The 20,768-nt window shown below is 44.3% G+C and overlaps 2 protein-coding genes across 2 annotated transcripts in view; both read right to left on the bottom strand.

Moving 5' to 3' along the window:
* LOC126563780 (uncharacterized) overlaps nt 1-20,768 on the bottom strand; it is a 347,215-nt gene that overhangs the window by 300,146 nt on the left and 26,301 nt on the right. The gene's annotated exons all lie outside the window — the stretch shown is intronic.
* Nucleotides 9,005-11,098, bottom strand: LOC126565996 (transcription factor glial cells missing 2-like). The gene is made up of 3 exons (XM_050223197.1): nt 10,517-11,098; nt 10,359-10,449; nt 9,005-10,290 (listed from the first exon to the last, which is right to left on the bottom strand). The coding sequence occupies exons 1-3, from the start codon at nt 11,096-11,098 to the stop codon at nt 9,005-9,007; spliced, it is 1,959 nt and encodes a 652-aa protein (XP_050079154.1).

The raw sequence follows: 20,768 nt of genomic DNA, 5'->3' as shown, positions 1-20,768 counted from the left end.
AGTATAATCTATCTTTTTGACTGGTGAGCAGGTAAACAGTAAACACACGATGAGGAGAGTTTGTTTCCCCTTGGTGGAAAGTTACCGAGTGTCGAACTTAAAAATTCCGGTTTTTCGGACCTCTCGGGGTTTGCATCATCATTATTGACAGTCGAGAATTTGATCGAACGTTCAAAATTCCACTAGTTGTGTGTATTTGGATAAAGAAAAGGATAATTATTAAAAAAAAAAAACAATGCAACACCTTTATACACCAGAAGATCGCTTAAGATGAGGTGTTTTGCACATGGAAAGGTTTTCGACTTAATCATCAAGAATGCGGCTTTGTTGCCAGGAGTATGATGTGGGTTGTAAGTAGAGCGATTACTCATCACTCCACCCAGCTGTTAGGACACGTTTTGCGAACAAAGTCGGCTAGTTCATCTTCACTTATCTTGGCTTCAGAAATTAAGTGACTCATTGTACTGCAGACATTTTGGGACCTATTTGTCATCGAATCTAAGAATTGTTGAAAAAAAAAACTCACTACAATTTTAGAAAAGATCGATTAGCAACAAAAATACAGTGGCTTGTTTTGATTGATCAACCTCTCACAAAGTAAGGGCGAAAGCTTTTGCGGAATTTCCCATCCTATGACTATTTATTGGCACAAGTGTTCAATTCCGCACCAGATGAATGAAGCGTTAGAATAGCAACGGACCTTCTGTATCGGTTCCGAAGCCCGAACTATGCTATGCAAAGTAAGTGAATCCGGAATGTACTGGCGGGAACACAACATCCCCTCCCCCGCGCGTAACGGTGTATTGACATCGGTTCGGTTCAGCGTGTCTGCGACGTATCTCATTTCCCATGCAAGCGGGCTGGAATAGGAATCCGACACGTCCGATAATGCCGCATGTTTACTCGTGTCAAACACCTTCGAGCCATCAGCAGCAGCAGCCCCCCTCCGAGAGACAGACCGGTGGCCCGTTTGGCGATTAGAAATGCCGGACGATTTCACCTTGAAATTGTTTCCTCACTCCGGGTTCATCTGCCGGTTTTATCACCCCTCAAACACACCAGCGCTAGATAGATCTTGCAAATGTATTCCACTTCGCACTTCGCGCCTTTTCTCTCTCAAGGACAGTGAAGGTGTCGGCCTGGGGCGGGTAGTGGTGCGGAGGAATAATTAAGTATCGGATTCTGTTGGTGTGAAGATGCGATGTTTTAGTAAACATTTGTCTGTGCTTGGTATTGCATCAGCCAACCAAAGAGAGCATGGATAGGACGCGATGGGAACCGCTCACGGGTGTGTACGTGATAAAACGATCGTATACTAGACCACGCGCGCCATCTGTCAACGAACTTCAACCTCCTAGGTTCTCGTGAAGTTGTCAATCTTAGCTACCTGCTGCTTGTCTTTTGAATGAGCCTTGCTTCGTCAAAAAAAGAACCACGTGGTGGTGATGCGTTGCCATACACAAGACACGCGATGAGACGGTTTTTATCAATCATCGCAACGCACATGGCATACTACGCATCTTATCGTTAGCTATCTTTCTTCACGCAGACATCCATACACTGGCCTAAGTAATGGAAAATTTGGTCGAAAAATATTCTTCTCTCCTACGTTTTTGTGTACGGAACTGCTGCTGCTAGCGCCGAGGCCACGCTGATGTGTCTTCTGTGCCGCATGCCACGTTCGCCAACGATACCTAATTGGTGCGATTGGGCACACCACCAACCGCTGGTGGTGATGATGAAGGGGACAAGAAATCCGTTCACCCCAGCAACCTGAAGGAGGCGCACGGTTGCCAGGGAGGGTAGAAGATAGCAACGGAAATAAAAAAAAAAACGCGAATGGCGACCATCGCCTACTGGTACGAAATTAGGTCAAATTTCGGCTCTAGACTAGAGGGACCGTTGAAGGGTTTGCTTATGGTTGGATACTAATCGTTGCCATTTTGCTTCAAAACAAGTAGTTTCCACTAGCTGTCAACGGTGAGACACGATTGGTAGTATGGCTGTGCTGCTGAGTATTACTAGAAATTATTATTAGCTTTTTACAAAGGCATGTGTCACGGGTGTCAAAAAGAGCATCGAATTAGCTGCACGCTAACCCTGCACCATGTGTCTTATGCTACTAAACTGTCTTGGCCGTGTGTGGTGTGTGTGTGTGTGTGGTCATTGGACGTTGGACTACGGGATTAGACTAGAGGCAGGACGCTATTTCTCAGCCGATAGTCCCAAACAACAAATGGGTTCTATTTTCGGGGGGTTGTACAGATGAAAGAAACAAAAAAGCAGGCGCAAAATGTGAGTTACGCGCCATTATGCGTTCCTTCTTGCCATGTGGTTGGAGATGTGGAGATGTGTGCAGAGTGCGCTAACCGAACCACGTTTTTCGGGAATGATTTCCGGAACGCTACGAACCCGCCGGTAGTAAGAAGAATATACTTATTTATATGTGAAACCATTCGGTTTCTTCTAGGTTTGTTGCATTTTGCTGCTCCTCTACACAACAAACACCGATTCCGATAACACCGCTCGAGTCTGATGCAATACTGCCCACTCATTACTGAGTGCTGAGCGGAGGCTTCTTATCGCCCACTTTTTGTCAACTTTGCTGTTACTGTTGGCGCACATGTTTGTTGCTTTTGGGTTTGCAAAGTACACCACCCAAAATCCGGTTTATCGGTTATTGTTGATCCGGCGCGCTGTTGTTTACACCACCTTGGGCTGCTTATCCCTTGCCCCGGGTGGGGTTTGTTTTCCTGCTTGGCCATGGCATAATGCCCGCTTCCGAATGTGTTTTCAAAGCTCAGCTTGCGAAGTAAAATGCGTTTCGTTTATTTTCGTTTTGATGGATTTCTAGCGAAAACAACAAGAAGGCAACACCACACGTTATTAGATCATTTATATCTGTTTACCACGCGTGGCGATGCATTCGAATGGTGATTTAGTAAATGGCAAGGTCAGTTACGATGGATTTCCTATCAGTGGGAGAGAAGGTTCGGCAGTGCTGCCCGGAACACGTATCTCGTCAGCGCAATCTAAATGTCATGTTGTTTCCTGTTTCCACCCCCCCCCCCCCCCCCCCCTGACCGATGGAATTAGATAGTGGGGATACTAGAAGGTGTAACGATACTGGTTTCGTTTGGTTCTGGTCAAACAGAATAAACCAATAAACAAGCTGATTACAAGATATGGCGAAGGAGGGATGATCACCTTAAAAGGATTGCCCTCTGGACCCGATGGCGATGGTGTTCATTAGCAGGACTTTTCTTCTTCTCCAATTCCATCCCTCAAAAGTAGCTAGTAAAGAGCTGCAAATTACATTAAAGTACAAATCATCGCATTTCCGTATCGCAGTATTGACACTTTCAATGGCTTAAGAAGCTCCTACCGAGAGGTCTTTGTATTTTGCGCCGGCACAAAGACTTCAACTTCGAAACACTCCCGAATGCCGGTCACGAACACCGTTGGTTGGCTGCGATATCGTGGGTGCGCAAGAATTAACTCTTTCCGAACCGGTCTCCGGCGTGCTTTGTTGTAAGTGGTGTGAGCGGTGGGCAAGTCAACTTCAGGAAGTTGACAGCTAGATGTGTGCGTAGCTTCGGTTGTAGGTTCAGGTCAACTCTTGCTCGCACATAGCCATCGGAATAAATTTGAATAACTGTGCACGAAGAAGACACCACGAGTTTAGTGATCGTTGCAAAAGAAAAAATAAATCCAGCTGTTTAAGATTAGCTCCAAAACTCATTGACATATGGTCTGATGCTTCCCGAACTACTCCCTACAAGGGTTTTGAGGTGCGAAAGAAAGCTGCAAGACATGCTCATTGACTTAGAGGTGGCATTCCATAAGCGGCATTAGACTCAATCAAGTATAAAGTGCTGTCGTCGGACACTAATCAGTTTGCAACACTCACACTGTTTGTTTCCCCCTTCAATTGCTTTAATCTCGATCGACGGACATACATTGTGGGAAGTAGAGGTTTCAGTTCGAGCTGGTTTTGCTTCTATCTTAATTACCTCTCGCAGGGCCGTTCTTCCGTCTTGGCAACTATTTGTATCCCGATGTACACAGCAGCACCAGCAGGAAGCAATAAATATTTTGCTTCCAACGTTGGGAGATTCTAATATTTGTGGTTGTGATCGTTCAAACAACACTCGGGGATGCGGATGCAATTTTCAGAAGTGTAGTGAAGTAAACAGCTTTCACATTAAATCGTGTGAAGCGATTAAACTACCCTTTTTGCTACATGTCTCCCATCGGAGGTTACAGTTGCCCCTAGGGATTGGATTCATCCGGAACGTCGCGTTTTGGAGCATGATCGCTCACAGCTCCGTTGCGAAGAGAATCCATTAAAAATGCTACATCGTACAAAGCCATCGCCTTTGTGTTCTTCACACCGTGACCGAACTGCAAGTTGAGAGTCTCCAAAGAACGTGTTGTTCTATTAGGAAAGTAAAACACAAACATCCCACTCCTCTAGGGCTAAACAGATCGGTCTAGACTTCTCCTCGACACGATGCGTTCAACATTGTTTCAAATTTCGTTTCCCTTTGCCTCGCGCGTAACGGATCCTCCACCCGAAATCACGTGCCCAGGGCGATGCATCAAGTGTGACTCTCGGTGTCTATCACTTTCTGCCTCTTATTAGCTGCACATGCAGCCCCTCCATCTACATATGTATTTGTATGTGAATGCTACGACGCAAAAATCCGTCATGTTGCAGTCAAAATACCACTTGCAGCGCACATGTCGCAAGAAAGTTAAGAATAAGCAACGTTTGAATGATGAGAGAACTTCACACTAAGGTTTTCAGGGCTCTGGAATGCTTTATCTCATCTCGAACGCGTTGCGAAGCTGTTTGATGTTAGAAGCGAACCCAAATCGAGCGTTGGATCTGTTTGTATGAAACGTTAAATTTTGCCTGCTTGCTCTCGCTGCTCCGGCACATCGATCGTCGATCGCCATGAAGAAGGTTCCGCTAATCAGTTCCGTGCAGCCCTCCGAAAAACCGAAGGTCATTCGGATCGGATGGGTGAAATATGATTGTTGCACCGTGCACTTCTTTTGCGTGTAAACAATTGACACGCTTGTTCGTGGGGCGGACCAAGGATGACCTGAAAAGCGGTACTTGTTTGCAGCGTAATTAACGTGATCTGGATCACGAGCGAATTTAAGCCGGGCATTCCAAAGTACGGCTGAGGCAGGATGATCGGATCATCGGACCGGTCGGACTGGATGGATCAGTGTGTAAACAAAAACACCACGTTTTGGGGTGGAGAAGGTGTTTTTATACCGACAGCCAAAAATAAGGAAGTGAAGCATGTTGGTATTTAATCTGTAATTATTTTTTGGCTGCTGTTTGGTGTCTGCAAAAAGGTAGCTCATACGGTACTACGGTAAAGGTGACTTAGGTTCACTTTCTCTTTCATTATTTCATTGCTAGAGAGTGTTCTGGAGGTTTAGTACACTACGTAAGTCATCATTTGTTTCCTTATGAAGTCGCTAATATTTCTTCCCAGTATGTTAATGATAGAACCACATGTATAGACCGAGAACGAATCAACATGATCAAACTAACTGGTTTGTGAAGAATCGTGAGTAAACATTAGTACGCGCCGTTTGCACTGGGGCCGGGCCAGCCTGATAAGCGGTAGAAGTCTTAGACCCGTAAAGTTCTTATCTTATCAGAATGTCAACGAACACTAGCCATCGTAATTGGTGTTTTGTAGCGTTTATTTCTGTAGCAAGGCTTGTCACCGTTACGTAACTGAACGCCAATCCACACCAGAGGGCTAGGGCAAAGTAAGTGTCGTTGGTGAAGGATAAAACGATTGTTTATCCTGTTTGTTTTTATTGGAGAATAGTGAACCGAATAATAAATTCCAAATTGCGAACAGTTCTAGGACTTCTTTTCTAGTAAATAATCCCCTCTAAACTTTCTTTACAACCTAATGCACAGAACCCGAAAACAAAAACATTGCCGAAAATCGTATCGTTAACCCTGGGGTGGATAAAATTGACTACCAAATGTATACACCCTCATGCCCGAACCTCCCGTCCTAAACAGTGCATAAGCCAAATGCTCCGATTGAATCAATTTTCAAAGCGACTTTTCAAAACATTTCAATGAGGATCAACCGACCAACCACGTTCCTTGGTGGAACATTTACTTGGATTTTGACTTGCGCTCTGGCAAAGATTTTGATACTCGACGAAGGTGCATCGAAAGTGTTCGCTATCCAGAAGTGGCCGGCGTCAGTTTCCTTGACCTATATATTCGGTGGTCAACACATTCCAACCACACAAGCCAAGGATATGATGGGGCACCGTATGGCATCGTATCGAATTACTACCAATTGACGGTGTTGGTTCATTGAAAAATATCGCAAAAGGGTAAGGTTATTTTTAGTTGTTTAGGTTGGATGGTTTCTGTTTTTAACTACGATCACACGATTAACACTATCTTTGGTTTTTTTGTGTGATTGTGGGTATTGTGTTCGTAGTATCCTCTGTAGTACATCTGCAAGAAAGAGCAAATAAATTTTGACAGCCAATAAAGCAACCCTGCCAGACTACCTGTCTTCACTGACAGCTTCATCTGAGACTACTTTGATGCCAATAACCGTCCAAGACTAATTGCATCAGCGCGGATCTCTCGTGGGCTGCTACGACCACGACGCCAGGGTGTGTCGATCGATTCCAACTTCTAATCGGATGATATAATTATCGGTTGACCTGGCTTGTGTTTGTGTTTACTACCTAGAACCGACTAGTGCGCAGTGGTACCACATTGTTAAGCGCCAGCATCACGTCACCCTAAGCAGTGATGCACCGCCCCACTAGAGAGTACCGTTGAAAGGGGTAGTGTAAAGGCATGTGTCCATATGAATCGGCGGGAGCTGTTTTGGCTTTTATTTTTTACTCCGTTCCGTTGTTTATCGCCTGCTTGACCGGGGGGTAAGTGTATGTTTGTGTGTGCGTGTGCGTGCTTATGAGTGAAGCGAAGCTAAATGAAGCAAATGCGTCTCCATACGGTTGTTTACGTCAAGCGCCGGGCCAAGTGAGACTCGCGCGATGGGGGCACGGCACTTATTCAAGCTGGGTTTTAGCATATTATGGGCACGACTTGTTTTAAGGTTCTCTGGACGTTCTGGACAGGAAATCAACTAGTTCCCCATGTTGGAAGGAGAGAGTGAGTGAGGTTACGGGACGGAGAGCTATTTTAGTGTCCGGCGACATTTTAAGACGCTGTTTAGAATTAATACTTGGATAACTACACTTGGAGCACTTCAAGCAGGGAATCGAGGAAGTGGTCGATCGCAAAACCCTCTTGGATAAGCATGAAGTTAATGAGTCATTTTTGAATTGATTCGTGCGTGCTTGACGCGTTGAGAAACAATCTTCAATCAAATGCGTATATTTTGTTATTCCCGTATTTGTATTCCTACACTCGACACTGTTTGTTTGTTGGAAATGGCAAGGAACAACTACGCGACACATATCGACGACACGTGATCGAATAGCAGCAGCAGCAGCAGTAGTTGGCGAATTGAAAACAAACTTCTTGTTATCCGATCTATCCGATCCGGATAGTTTACTTTCCACATGTGTTCTTGCAGAGCTGGATGGAAGGCATAGGAATACTGTCCACTGAGTGGCGTGCCCAGGAGAGTGTTGATCATATTTCACTGTCAATTACAACAGTCGCTACTTGCTGCATGTTGAGGAGTGGAGTAGTTCAGTGGCAGCAATGGAAATACTGCTGATGAATGAGGATATATGTCTTTATAATTAAATCACAATTAGAAATAGGGGAATTGATGACAATTTGCACACACTGTTCCAAGATGCTAGAAAATACAAAGTAAGAAAATGAAAGGGAAAGTCTCGAAAAATTCCTCTAGGAGTTTTATGATGTTGATGGTTGCACTCGGTGACTCTCCTTTAATGGAGGAGAGTCTAATGTTGATCGTGCTCTAATGTTAACGCCACCGGTGCCAATAAAGTGCTGATGGTAGCAATTTATTGTCCGCCCGATGCCTCGATGGTTGGCGCACGGTTCAAACAAGCCGTCTAGACACCCGCTACCCCAAAAACCGGTCCACGTCGAGCGAACGAACAACCGAGCCACTGTCGATGATCAAGGTCCTTTCCGCCTTCGGAACATACTGAGCCATACATGCTACTCGACGGCTACTAACGGTATTTAGCGTTTCTTGAGGCTTCTCTTTCTTAGGTGCGGAACAGCAATTCGCATAAAGGAAGGGAGGAGGAAAACGGAATTGATTTCCATTTGAATGCTGCTATTTCACAATAGAACAGGAAATTTCGCATATGGTTTTGGGTGAGTGTACCTGTCTGCACGAAGTTGTTCTTGTGAATGTTAAGTGTTTCTCAACATCACGGCAGGTATGGGGACGATTGGGAAAGGGAACCGAAGTCACATTAAAACTGTCTAGTTTATCAGCAACGAAAAAATGGTAATAAATCATATTCATGTAATTTATGGAAAGAAATAAACAATAGAGATGTTCAAAATAAACAACAAACACGATGCGTTAGCAGTTTGGTACTACATCTCGATAATAGGTGGCGCTATGCGCTGTTTAAAACCATTACGTATAGATGGCGCTAGCACCGCTTCCTACAATCGCCCCTGATGGTATGCAATGATGATACATGATTGCGTTCCCAATCGACTGTCTTGTTTAAATCAGATATAAAGGGATTAAAGAGGAGTTTTAGGATAGTAATAGAAATAACATTAGTAAGACGACATTTTTCCATTATTTTCTACAGCAAGGAATCGCTGCTGAATAAAAGGGCTTAGTCACAAAGATTCGTCATCGCTTCGTATTTCGACATCACAGTGTGAACGAATAAATTTTGAATAAATTTCTACCTAAACCATTTGTACAGCATATATTAAGAACATATTCACAGGAATTAATCAACCATTTATTCGCCCCCAACACGATCTTGACCTATCTCAAACCCAACGCTACCTCTAATAAAACTCATACGCCGCTAGTGGTAGCTCCGGATGCATTTGTTGCACTGCAGTCGCTTGAAACGATGCACCACCACCTCCACCATGAATGGGCGCAAGGGACGAACCCTTTACGTAATTACTCCCAAATCGATAATTATCACCGGCAGCATAGGAGTAGTGTATCTCCTGATTGTGCGATGCTCCGGCCATCGCTGCACTCATATAGCTACAACTGCTCGCACTATATGGTTGCTGATCGGAGAAGTTGGAGTTCGCATGACTCTCGGGCGGGGTGGTATGATGATCCGCCGGGTGATAGCCGTAATTGACAGAGGATGCTTCGCTGGCAAGATGGTCATAATTAGCCTGTTTGTTGGGTGATATCACCGAGGTTATGCTATTGTTATTAATGATGCTGCTACTATTGTTGTTGACACTGTTGCTAAAGTAGGTGCCGGTGGATGTCCCTCGGAAGGGGTAGGGTGCTTTTTTGTATTGGTTCTGATCACAGTCGTACGGTCGTGATCGTGACACAGTTAGGGAGGAATCTGCTAGCGCAACGGGCTTCCCCGCCGTGGTTGAACCAATTTCTTTTTTGATGTATCTTAATAAATCCTTGGAAGAAGTATCATCATGGGAAGGATTGCTGAAGCCAGTATCGTTATTAGCGAAGTATTTGCTGTTGTGTAGGGAGTTGTGATGGTCTGACGTTACCGGTGCGTTACAGCCATCATTTGCAGGAGTTCCGTAAGAACAGGATAGGTTCGATGAGTGATAATTCCCGGTTAACGGATCAGCACCCGTGTTGGTGACAGGATTCGTTCCAAATATGTACTCGGGGCTAATCTGGTTACACTTCTTGTAGATAGCTCCACTACCAAGATCGAGCAGAGTGGTAGGAGTCGTCGTAGCCAGTTGATTAACTATAGCAGATGCACTACCGCTAGTGTTCTGGTGCTGAGGCTGCTGTTGTTGTCGAAGAGGCTGATCAAGCTGGAAGATTTCTTCTGGATGGAAACACTCGTTCATTAGGCTAGAATTGCAGGAACCATTGGCAGGAACCGTTGTGTCGTATGCGGAGGACGGTGTAAAGGATTCCATGTTGGGTTCGTATGATTGCCATGTCCCACTGGAATGGTGATGATGATGATTCTGAAGGTTCGTTTGTTGGTTTGAAGGATCGAAAAATATCCCCGTTGCTTCAGAAGTTCTTGAGAGGGACGAAGACAGAGAGGTGACTCCAAGTTTGGTTCTACAGACACACGGTGTTCGGGTGCATGTTGAGCACTTTGAGGAGTCTTCTAAAAGTAGGAGAAATATGTAATTAAACAACTAGTTTGCATTCACGAAGTTACTAAAAAAACTGTACCATAACTGGGATCAGGAATCAATGGCGGTGGTTGAAGAATTTCTGGCCCCGAAGTACCGTGCACCTTACTGGATGTTTTAAGTGACATTAACTATCGGGGAAGAAAAAAGGCAATTAGAATTAAAATCTGTGCACAAAAACGAACGTCACCCATCTACCTTATTGCCTAGTGCCGCATCTCTCAGCAAAAGTACGGACAGCTTTTTACTCCTACCCGCCGAACCCTTCGCACCACCACTTCCCGTCGCACCGATCAGCTTTCTCGTCTCACCGGACGTTTTCGATTCTGGCTTCGGATGGTCATGGTTGCCCTTCGCCTGGAAGAAGATCGCTTTCTCCGTGTGGCGCCAGTAGTGAGTGACCGGATATCCACAGTGTCCCCGACACGGCAACACCTCCAACCGGCCTGCCTTACAGTGCCGATTGGGGCAGGCCCGTCCCTGCTGCTTCCGGCGTGCCTTATCACAGATGGCAGGTCGTAGATTGATTTGTCCCCCGTTCGGTAGCTTACAGCGAGCGGTACAGATAAGCACACCGAGACAACTTTTCTTCAGGATGCTAACGTTGTGATTGTTGGTGTTACGCATCGCCCATCCGGAGATGTGCTTGCGAGCGTGATCGTCCGTCGGATGATAGACGTGCCGTACGTGCCCGTCGGCCCATTCGTTAAATTTTTCGTACGCCAGCTCCTGGATGAATGGGATGTGCGCATCATTAATGTCCCATTCGCCGCCGGCCATTTTGTTCTAGAAGACGTGAAAACGTGAAAACGCGATCTTGAGCTTCGAAGCCTTTTTTTATTACAGCAAACGCTCCTAACGGTAGATAACATTAAATCATAGAAGAAACGTACACTTACTCATCATGAATCTACTAAGAACGGATCAATTAAGGCGATTCTTCGGTTTTTTAGGGTGGTTTGTTACAACTTTAATAGATAGTAATTAAGCTGGTTTTTGTGCAGAAGCGCAATCAATTCCTTACATGAGACTGTGGACAGTAAACACTGATAGCTAACATGTGTAATTATTTGATCAAAGCCAGTTAAAAATCAATTAAAAATGGTTGCATTTGATTGGTATCGTAGGCATGTTTGTAAGCCGTGAGATGCAAGTCTTGTATTAGCGAAGATTGAAGCGAGATTGGTTTTGCTTAACATTATGAGTTACCTACGTTTTCTTAAACTATCACTGTAACGATTTATGTAAACCAGTTAAGTATATTTGCTGTAGGTTCTCCGTTTTGTTGCTCACTATCACTGTTCATGGGTCATTCTTAGGCTACTTTTGTGCTATAAATTAAGTACCACAATATGCGTTTGTTTCACTCGAATAATTTATTCATTTTCCTCTTTTTTCTTCACCTTCTTTCACTTTTTTCCACACTTTATTTTACTTTTTATATATTTTAATTTATATTTTTATCTTCTTTTCCACTGTTTTGCTTATTTTATTTTATTTTATTTAATATTTCACTTCACTTTTCATTCAATTTTTCCACTTTCTCTCACTTCCACTAAAACACTTCAATATGAAAACAATTTTCAACCACTTTCAGCGACCACTTTTCCACGACAAGCTCGATGGGCGACACACACGCGCGCGCACGCTTCCACGATCGACGACGGACGCACTATCGTCGCCGGGAACAATTGAACGAAATTTGATGAAATGTGTTTGTTTCTTGTAACGCTATGTACCATCATCATCTCCCACTCATCTCGCAACACTGGCGCTCACGCTTTATGCTGTCTCTCGCGAATAGAAAAGTTTTGCTCTCGTTTTTTTTCCTTCTTTTTCTTCTACGCGCTCCCCTGCCCTGGCACGATCGGAGGCCAGACCGACCGGGACATAGGGTTTTGGGATAAGGGCGAAATGAAACACCAAAACCAGCTAAATACAGCCCACCAAAATTCCGCGGGAGATCGAATTCTCTCACCCTCACATCTTTTTCTGCTGAGCGGCGTATTAATTTGACGGGAGTTTTTCCTTCGGTTGCCTTCTCCAAGTTCACGAAGGGGAAACACATAATAATTGTCCCACGGGTAGCCAGCCAGGGCGGCGACGATTGGTGGCGGCGTCAATTACACAGCTGAACCACCATCTTCTAGCACAATCATCATCATCATCATCATCATCATCGTCATTTTCTTGCTGCTCGTAAAAACACACACCGTTTGTGGGATCTCGTTTGTCAAAACACATCCTCACTGTGACGGGAGTTTTCTCGACTGCTGCCATGGGCTACTAATACGATCGTTTCCAGTTGCTCGAGAAGCTCTTGTTCTTTGGAATGTCTGCCAGTGTACTGACGCCCTGTCAGCCTTCCTTTTTGTGATAGAGAAGAAGAAAGAGAAAAAATACACAAAAGGGAAAAAGCTATAAAAATAGGGAAATATTCAAGAGGGTGAAACAAAAATGTCATCCCACTCTTTTCGTCCTCGAAAGTACCATAAAAAAGGGGTTCGCTTTTCTCATTCACGCGCACTAGAAAATTTCCATACCCATTTTTTTGTTGCTGTTGTTGTCAAGGGGATAGCTTTTTTATGCTTCCTATGGTAGGGGTGGAAAATCCATCGTTTGCACACGCGCTCCGATGCTGATGTTGATGTGGTGACATTTTGGAAGAGAGTGAGAGAGTGAGAAAGAGCGAGAGATTATAAAAGGGTAGGAAAAACCTTTAAGACACACACATTCTCTCGCTCTCTTCACGGTTGAAAACTCCATCAAAAAAGGCTCCACCTTTTCCGCGGAGCCAATGAAAATAAGCACCGCCTGCTTTGATGGGACGGCGGGAAGGAAAGCTGTGATGTGTAAAACGGAACTGGAAAATTTTCCAACATTTCAAGGGAAAATACCTTTGAAATGGTTGAGCTGCTCTAATGTGAAGCACAAGCAGGGTGAAGAAAGTTCGTTTCATTGTAATAATTTCTACAGTTAAACCGGTAAATCGTATTAAACAATTAAGTAGAAAAATAATAGTAAAGCAAAATGAGACTAAAATATTCTTCTTCTAATTTTCAGGCTAACGGCCTACTAGATAGACAAAGCTGGTAAATTGGGAGCAAGCAATAGATTTAGTAGTACCTCGTAGTTGGATTGCCAGCACTACGGGGGAAACGGTTCGAATGGGATTTGAACCCTACTACCTACTAGTCTATCGACCTTCCTTTAGTGGAATACACCATAAACTAAAAATAATCTTTCAAAATGGATTACTGATACAAATACAATCCAATTCCCAAATAAGTCCAAATTACAAATAAAATCCAATTCGCAAACAAGTAAAGAATTTCCCACGACCTACCCCGAGGTCCCAGTATCATGGACGAAATTTTATTCCACCAAAAACCCAAAAACACCCTTGATTAAGTGTCAAAAGATTGATTAGCAATCAGCGGATGAACTGATCCTGGTGAACTTCATTCCTTCTGTCATAAATGCCGTTTTGGCTATGCGAGGGTGTGACGTTTTTCTCACCAATCAACTGAAAAACTTGACCGATATCGATCAATAATCGCCTCCAGTGGACTTTCACCCTACTGCTCCTCCACTCATTGCGAGGAATGTCGTGATTTACGATGCAATGCCGTTTCGTGGCCGTCAGTGCAACCCATCGACGTAATGACCATCGTCAACCAGTTCTCGATCGATTGCCTCGTTGTCTGAGACAGAGATAGGGCCTCCCTTGACTTGGGATGGAATTTCTAGAATCAATCGAACAGAAACCTTACCCTTTATGGTTTGGAAAAGTCAGGAATTCACTACAAATATCTAGGTTTGAAAAGTTTTTTCATAAATTTTATTATAAATTTTGAATATAATTTTTCATTCTAAATAGTGTCATTTTCCCATCATCCAAATGCCACACCAAGTGCCGCATTTGTCTCCCAGTACTTGTTGGTGCTTCTTGCTCCGAGGCGAAAGTTTCGTACCCCGATTTCCCACTTTCACCGTTTACCCACTGCCCGCATAATCAACTGCGCGTCTGGGCTGTGTTTATCCCGTCCGTCGGGGTCGGGATTGGAAAATCTACGCCACGACCCCAAGCGCGGAGGTCTTTTCTCACCCATACCCACACCGGCACAGTGATTTCGGCCAACATCGAACCAACTCTGAACTCCCGGGCGCAAGGGGTTTTTTGATGGAAATTGATTATATTTTCTATTTTTTTGATCGGTTGTTGTTGTGTGTGTGTGTGTGTGTTGTTCTCCGACGTTTTATTGGGACTTAATTGATGAAAATCCAACACTCTCAATTTTTTTTTTTCACCACCAACCCGAAATCCAACGCAGGATGACGGTGATGGTGTAGACAGGCTTACGTGTGAAAGTGTTTGATGCACCCTCGACACATTCTGATGAGGAGTGAAGATTTTTTACGGATATTTAAAATTTAAATTGAAAAAAAAAAACACTCATAAACAAAGTGTCACTTTCGGGATTGGGAAAATCGAAGGGAGAAAGCTTGCCTGTATTGACATTTCATATTAAAACCACTCAAACGTATGTATGTGAGACAATTCTTGTGCCTTTTTCGCTACATGTGTGTGCTTTTCAATTTGTATATTTGTTTGGCGTGCGAGAGAAAATGGGAAATACAAGACGCTTCGCTCACCTAGTTCCTTGGTGTTTGGACTCGTGCAACCGATTTACCGTGGGCCACCCCGGGAAAACAAAGCCAAGGCCACCCTCATAATTCTGCTGGCCTCGTGGAAAAAAAGGACGCGCGCTCAAGTAGGGCGCAACGCAGTCTCAGGACACGTCGGAACGGGATACGCACCAACGGTTCCCACGTTCGACGAGTGCTAATAAAACCATCATCCATCGTTTGGTACGTTTGTTTGGCAGCTTTTCCACGCCACTTTCATACTGGTGGCCCGGTATGGCTGGTCGGAAGATCTTATTGTTGGGGTTCGACTGTCTCAAAGTCGAATCGTATCGGAAGGGAACGATCGTGCCGAAGTCGTCGTCGTCCTTCCGTTGCGTTTTGCGGGTGCTTGCAACTAGCGCACCTTGTTTTTGTTTCTTCTGCGTCTGCGAGATCCGAAGGGGGAGATAATGGGAGTCATTTCGTTGTGTTTTTGTTTTTATCGATCACTGCTTTTTTTTGTATTGTAGCTCGTTTCCCCTACAAATAGAAGTCCTTATTTTGAAGGTGCACTAATCAACGGTGACGTCGGTTTATCTATTTGTGGTCGTCGAAGTGGTGGGTAGCGTTTTTTTACATTTTGTTTTGCTTTTTCACCACTGCTAGAGGCTTAAGGGTAGATAATCCATCGCGAAGGGGTGAGAATATTAAACGGTCATAAATAGGAAACACCTTGAAATGCTGCGGTAGGGGAGTCTTGTTTTTTCTCGTGAGAATTTTTTGCCTTTACGAGTTTACGATACGAGTCAAATAGGCAATTGATACACTTTTCTTCATAGAGTAGAACCTCATAGTAGGAAGGAGATATACGCTTTCGCTCACAAAGAAAACAGCTCTTTAGCGCTTTGATGTCCTCAACATGATAAAAAACCATTTGTAGAAGAATAGTTGACAAATTACTAAAATTCACAACTAAACGAACTGTAGTGCCAAGGCCTCTTGTCTTATTTGTCTGTATTTGTTAAGATCTGAGAGTTAGAATACTTAATTTCTGAATCACTTTCTGGGGCCTGTGGAGTATGGATGGCAAGAGGAGAGAGATGGTAGACATAACCAAAGAAAAGTTTCTAAACTTTTCTCTGGTTATGTCATAACCAAAGAAAGTAACTACAATTGACCCAGTCCATCTTACTCTATGTAGGTGAAATGCTGTAAAAATCTCCAAGGAGCATAGTATAACAATATCTTTCCTATTTCTCTGGAGTTTTTTTCTTCTTCTTGATCTGCTTAGGGTTGAGCACGTCGCGTAGATATGGCCAGGTCGTCAATCTGTTTCCAGGAACCCCAGTCTAGGACTGCAGTCCTCCATCGACGGCTGCATCCGATCACCGACAGGTTTGACTCCACTTGATCCAGCAAACGGGCTCTCTCTGCTCTTTTATGGCTCCTGCCGAACGGGTCGCTGACGAGCGCCTTCTTGGTGGGCGCACACTGCCAAAGACAGCTGGCGTTCTCCGTCAGCATAGTCCAAGACTCGTACCCATAGAGGACTACCAGACGTATCAGTGTGCGATATGTTGTGTTTTTCGTGTGTTGTTGGAGTCTACTGGATCGCAGGAGTTTGTGGAGTCCATAGTAGGCAGGATTCCCCTGAACAATGCGCCTTCGGATTTTGTTGCTTACGTTGTTGTCCGAAGTTACGATCGTACCTGTCGGGCTCCAACAGGGTTAGAGCCTCCGGCAAGCAGGCATTTTGTCTTCGTCTCAATGATTCTCAATCCAATTGTATTGGTCTCGCTTTTCAGTCGGTTGTACGCCTCGCACATCGCCTCATATGCTCTCTGGACTATTGATGCCTTTAAATCTTCCGTCAGGATATACAAGGATCCTGCAGATGGACACCGCTGTCGCCTTTACCACCGGATCACCCTAAGTCCGAACTATGTATTCTGAAATGTGAATTTAAACTTTCTTGTAAAAGTTGTTTAGAGTTGCTCATAAGTATACTACAATTGAGTATATTTACAGGTATTCTATATAATCATACCCTTAGCTGAACTTTTCCTAACCATCAAATTTAACCTAATTTCCACCCCAATAACGATAACGAGTTGGTTATGGATCCTCCTATAATGGCTACACCTTCTGTCAACAAACGATGATACTTTTTCACGATGACGCTGCAACTCCTATCAATCCCAAATCAATAGCACTACATCATAGCATTAGCCGCTAATCGTCCAGCACGAACCATTGATGCGTAACGCGCCCGTCCTTACGGTACCAAACGATCGACCACCACGTGTCATAATTCACCTCTACATGCATTAGCTGCCCCCAAGCACTGCATCGCAATGCACACCAGTAGCAAAGATGCACGCGTACCCTCATCGGCCGGTGATGGACGATAAATTTTCCAAACATCATCAAAAAGACCACCGGCATCCACTCGCTGCTGCACACGCCAGGCCAGCACACGTCGGAAAAAAATTAGTCATCGGCTATCTTTCCCTGTACAGGCAACATACGCTGATAACAGCACGCGATTGGGAAACAGTGTGTGTGTGTCTAAGTTGTGCACGGGTGCATTACTTTACAGTTTGGGTTTTGGGGTGGTAAAATGCAACCAGGAGCAAGAGAGTTCCAGAGGGTTCTCTGCAAACGAAATGCACCACATCTCAACAACAAAAAAACAGATGTTTCAGTTTGTTCCGCGATTTCTGCACCCAGACAGAGGCAGTGACAGATCAGGACGGATGGCTGTGAACAGTCAAGCAATCAATCTTTCGCTGGGGACGTTCCTAAGTGCATCCCCCTGTTGGGCTTCTTTTTTTTGGGGGGAACTAGTCGGCAAAGTCCCTTTAATTTAGACTGGTCAATGCGTGAATAAATTAAATGCTCCACTGGACACCGATCCCCTGTCGCTAGCTAGCGCTACTGTCGGGGCTTTGGGTGGAAAAATCCATATCGTAAAACCGTGTCCATGCGTGCAAGTGGAGGCAATTTAAACATTAAAGGGCTACACCATGCGCCACGAGTGTTGATAGGATCTAATATATTCTTGTCTGTCCATAAAGGAATGGAAGTGCTTCCGAAATAAGGAAGGGCCAGAACAGGCATGTCGATGAGCTAGTCAGCAGCGTAGTTGGCGTGTCATCCTCGACACATCGGCCATATGGTTCCTGGAGGACACGGAAGAGAATTCTAATGACACTCTAGCCTTTGGAGGATGAATAGGCTTGAAGCTCTCGTTGATTGAAGGTTGATTCTGGAGTTCTTTAAAAAAAGCTCAATATTCTTGAGGATCTTTCTTGATCTTCAGGGATTGAAATTTGCAAAAATTAGACGACTTCTTCAATGTCCACCCCAACCAACCCATGACCAATTTCGATCTGACACGACACGTCTGCTGATCGTAACACCGATCAGCCTGCACTCCTACAGTTTAGATCCATATCTCTATTGTTCACCAGTCTGCAGTACATATCATTGTCCGCCTCCTCCGCCCCACCCGTCCCATTCCACCATTAGAAGTGGTCAGTTTTAATTGCATGCTAAGCGAGAACAATTTTGACACGTCCTCCAAAAAACGATGGAGGATAAAAACGTGACGCTCAATTAAACCGTGGATCGCGCGTGCCATAACACATTCAATGGGGTTGCTGCTGCGTTTTTCACGTAGAGGGATGAGCTCGGACGGAATAACTCGCTTAGCGTGAGGCTCCCGAGAGGGGAAATGGTTTCGGAAAAATGCAAATGCATCCCGGGTGCATCTGGTATCCGGAAAGCAGGCGTCGCGTTGCCAGTAAATTGTAGCCCGCGTCATGGCACCATATGGCACCAGGGGGATGTTTCAAATGCTTCAAAAGTGTAGCTATCGTCCGTGGCAGGCGAACAAAAGTGGTTTTTGGGAAGGATTTTTATGGACTTGCTAAGTGATTTTCCTTTTTTTTTTGTGGGATGATCCACGGTGGGTCAGAAGTGAAAAAATATGATCATTATGAAAAAGTGATGTAGGCGATAATTATTACGGGTGGATATTGTATGATAGATAAGCTCTAATTTGTTCCTCGATTGCACGGATAGGAACGGACATTAGCATTAAAAGTTGAAAAAAAGGATAGATCTTGCTACTTACCTACAGATCGTCCATCACATCATGCTCCTGTGGCTTGCAGGTCGGGCTTTTATACCTCGATTCTCGATTTCGATTCTCGTCAGCATCAGAGTTCAATCGTTCCTATAAAATAAAAAAAAATTCTCTTAAAATTAGTATCGATTACATGAAAATAATACATAAATGCTCCTAAAGCAGACAAACTTAATTTTCCGGGTGGCCAGCCATCAAAGGTGTGATGCTCTCTTCACCCTTTAGCGAGGAAAATCATAAAAAATAAGTACAAAAGAAAGACAGCAACTCAAACGATGCGAAAGACCTCGTCGGCGGACCACAACACAAATGAAACGAAATACCGAAACCGGCCCCGGCCGGTGGTGGAAAATATATATTGAAAAGATGACAAAAGCCTCGCTGGAAAAATGGGCATCATGCGGGTGTTTTAATCGTGCTCAGGTGATATTTCTTTAACGCTTGCTCGTTTTTGTCGTCGACGCTTCTCAATTGTCTTTAAACATTCAGCAGCCGTTTGGTGAGGTCTGGTTGGGTAAATAGCGTGCGGTGAATTCCAGTCGGTGGGTTATTAGGTGGATGGATGGGGAGCCTGATAGAAGAAGGCTCATCATACACCGGCTTGTCACACAATTGGCGAATGGCGAGCTTGTGTATCACCACAATGACATGCTCTTTAGCAGGTATTGCATTTATCTTGCACGTGGTTTGCTCTGTCTACTACCACCTGGAAAGATCTGCATATTTTTCTACCAATTTAAAATGTCGAGCCAACGGAGAAAACCCCATTAATTAATTACTAAAACAAAGCCGTTTCATGCCGCTCTTTTTATGAGGGACACGAACAATTGCACATTAAAAGCATTCCAGGAGAAAGTTGCTCATTTAGCTTATGGGGCGCGTGTATTATCTACATCCGAAAAAATGCCGGTGCAACAAATCTCTCCATAGAAATTACCACAAAACCACCATCACTTTAACTACGGTGGTGTTAAACAAATTTCCCGAACAATGCTGCTCCCAAAGGACCACAGCTAAACGCACATAAATTTCAATCATCAATCCAATAGAAACCATATCGCTTTGTGGTCAGCACATGTGTGTATGTGTGCGCCTATGACTAATAATCAAAACAAAACACAACAATCAATGACCAATATTAATGAACCACCAACTCCCGTCCGGAAAAGAGCCAAAGGCACCCAATCCGCGCACGAGACTTCCGAATTTCATCGAGTACATTAACAACCACCAATAAATGGTACATGAAAATGGAGAACACTATTAGCATTGCCATTCGTGCGGCACATTGTCCACCGCCCAGCATGTATTTTGTGCACTAGAAAATCGATTCCTTCACGCTATCTATCCGGGACGAGTTTCCTGTTCAAATAGGAAAGAATCACAAAGCAAAAAAAAAAAAAAACGGCCACAAGAGCCTCATAAATTATCGGACACAGATCGTTGTCCGGGAAGGGAAGGTTTTTGAAGTGGTGTGGTCAGTGTAATACGATTGCTATTTGTCCCTGAAACAGCGAAAAGCTTACAGTGGAGGTCCCTTTTCCGTACCAGGAGACAAAATTCAGTGGTTTTGGTGTAGAAAGCAAAGCGAAAAAGGACTTCCAACGGTGTCAATGACAGCGAGCAGCAGCAGCAGCAGCAGAGAATGACCGATCGATGTGGGCAAAATAG

Source organism: Anopheles maculipalpis, chromosome 3RL, assembly GCF_943734695.1.
Source record: "Anopheles maculipalpis chromosome 3RL, idAnoMacuDA_375_x, whole genome shotgun sequence".
Classification (NCBI taxonomy): domain Eukaryota; kingdom Metazoa; phylum Arthropoda; class Insecta; order Diptera; family Culicidae; genus Anopheles; species Anopheles maculipalpis.
This window is presented reverse-complemented; position numbering and strand designations above follow the sequence as displayed.